General features: G+C 23.9%; 1 protein-coding gene across 1 annotated transcript in view; it reads right to left on the bottom strand.

The window, feature by feature from the left end:
- The window catches only part of LOC107611852 (repetitive proline-rich cell wall protein), a 1,724-nt gene extending 1,239 nt beyond the window's left edge, over positions 1-485 (bottom strand). The window contains exon 1 of the mRNA XM_016313741.2: positions 212-485. Coding sequence (XP_016169227.2) covers positions 212-482 — 271 coding nt within the window. The 5' untranslated portion in view covers positions 483-485. The remainder of the gene's footprint in view (positions 1-211) is intronic.

Here is a 1,813-nt window from a genome sequence, read left to right as displayed (position 1 = left end):
ATTCATCGTATATCAAATACATACAAGAGTGAATATTTCACAAAACTTTGTGTATTTAAAAAAATAGATAGAAAAGACTTAATCAAAATTTTTTATCTAATACAAAAATTGAAGTACAAACTTTTAAACGGTAATAAGAATAATTTACTTAACAATTTGATAAAATTATAATAATCTACACAATAATCAAGCCTATTTATAATGAACAAACCTGAAAGTTGAGTTGCCAGCACAGCGGAGTTAGCAAAAAAGCTAACAAGAATGAAGAGAGGAAGCAAGAAGCGCAAGAATGCGCAGTCAAGTGTGGAAACCATTCTCATTGAGAAAACTAATAATATTCCACACACCAAACCTTGAAAGGGAGAAAATAGAAACAAGTATCTTAATAAGACTTGTGTGTGTGTTGTTCTATGTACTATAAGCTTTGTGTTATTTATACTACTTAGATTATAGTATGTAGTCCAACTACTAGTACTGTGCATCAATTACCTTTAAATTTTGTTAATACTCAGAGATTTTAGGTTTAGTAGTTGTGAATTGTGTTTAAAGATTATTGGAGTGACGAGCGATTAGCACCGTTTTTGTCGATAAATACACAGTGCTCTTTTAATGAGCCTCCCAAGTTAGGTGTTTTAATTTGTGTACTTTATTATTATATGAGTGAGAGCTAGAATATTACCTGAAACTTAGATGAAGAAATAATACTTATCATTATTATTAATAGCTTCAAGTACAAGTTTGTGTGTATGTGTGAAATTTATCATATTTCATTATTTTTTTTAATATTGACAATTGTTGTGGCACTTCGTCACTACTGATTAATTTCCTTTTCACGTGTAAAGTGTATTAGGTAGTAAGCATGAGGTCGTCAAGCAAACAACCATCATTATCAGTATAACATAGAAAAAAAATTATTAAATTTATTAGTCTTATAATAAAATTTATTAAAAATTTATTTGTTTAATGTGTATTGTAAAAATTTGATTGAAAATAATAGATGGATCAATTTGTCTAATAAAAATAATTCTTGATGACTTCTAAAAAATTAAAATTTGTTCAGACCAACTTAAAGTGTTCAATTTAAAATTGGTTTAATTATTCTGTCAATTCTTATAGTTTCGTTAAATTTTTAGTTAGGTCCTTATACTTTTTTTTTTCAATTAGGTTCCTATACCATATCGAATTTTGTGATTAAGTTTCAACTATGATAAAAACGTTGAAATTAATAGAATATTATATTAACTATACGGAATATTCTATTAATTTTACCGTTTTTATCACAGCATAGACTTAATTACAAAATTTGATATGTTATATAGGAACTCAATTAAAAAGAAAAAAAGTATAGAGACCTAATTATAAATTCAGTAAAATTATAAAAACCAAGAAAGTAATTAAACCTTTAAAATTCTTTTAAAACCAATTTTGATATTTTAAATAAACCACAAAAAATATCCTCAAAAGATTTAAACACCTATAAAAATATCCCTAAAAGATTAAAACAACAAAAATTCCTCAAAACATTTAAAAACATGATAAAAATTAACTATATATATTATTTTAATACAATGAAAAAAGTATAAATTATAAATTCAGTAAAATTATAAAAACCAAGAAAGTAATTAAACCTTTAAAATTCTTTTAAAACCAATTTTGATATTTGATATTTACCACAAAAAATATCCTCAAAAGATTTAAACACCTATAAAAATATCCCTAAAAGATTAAAACAACAAAAATTCCTCAAAACATTTAAAAACATGATAAAAATTAACTATATATATTATTTTAATACAATTTATTATTAATATGG

This window comes from Arachis ipaensis, chromosome B08 (assembly GCF_000816755.2).
Source record: "Arachis ipaensis cultivar K30076 chromosome B08, Araip1.1, whole genome shotgun sequence".
In the NCBI taxonomy this organism is placed as follows: domain Eukaryota; kingdom Viridiplantae; phylum Streptophyta; class Magnoliopsida; order Fabales; family Fabaceae; genus Arachis; species Arachis ipaensis.
Note: the sequence above shows the minus strand (reverse complement) of the source record. Positions and strands in the feature narration are given on the sequence as shown.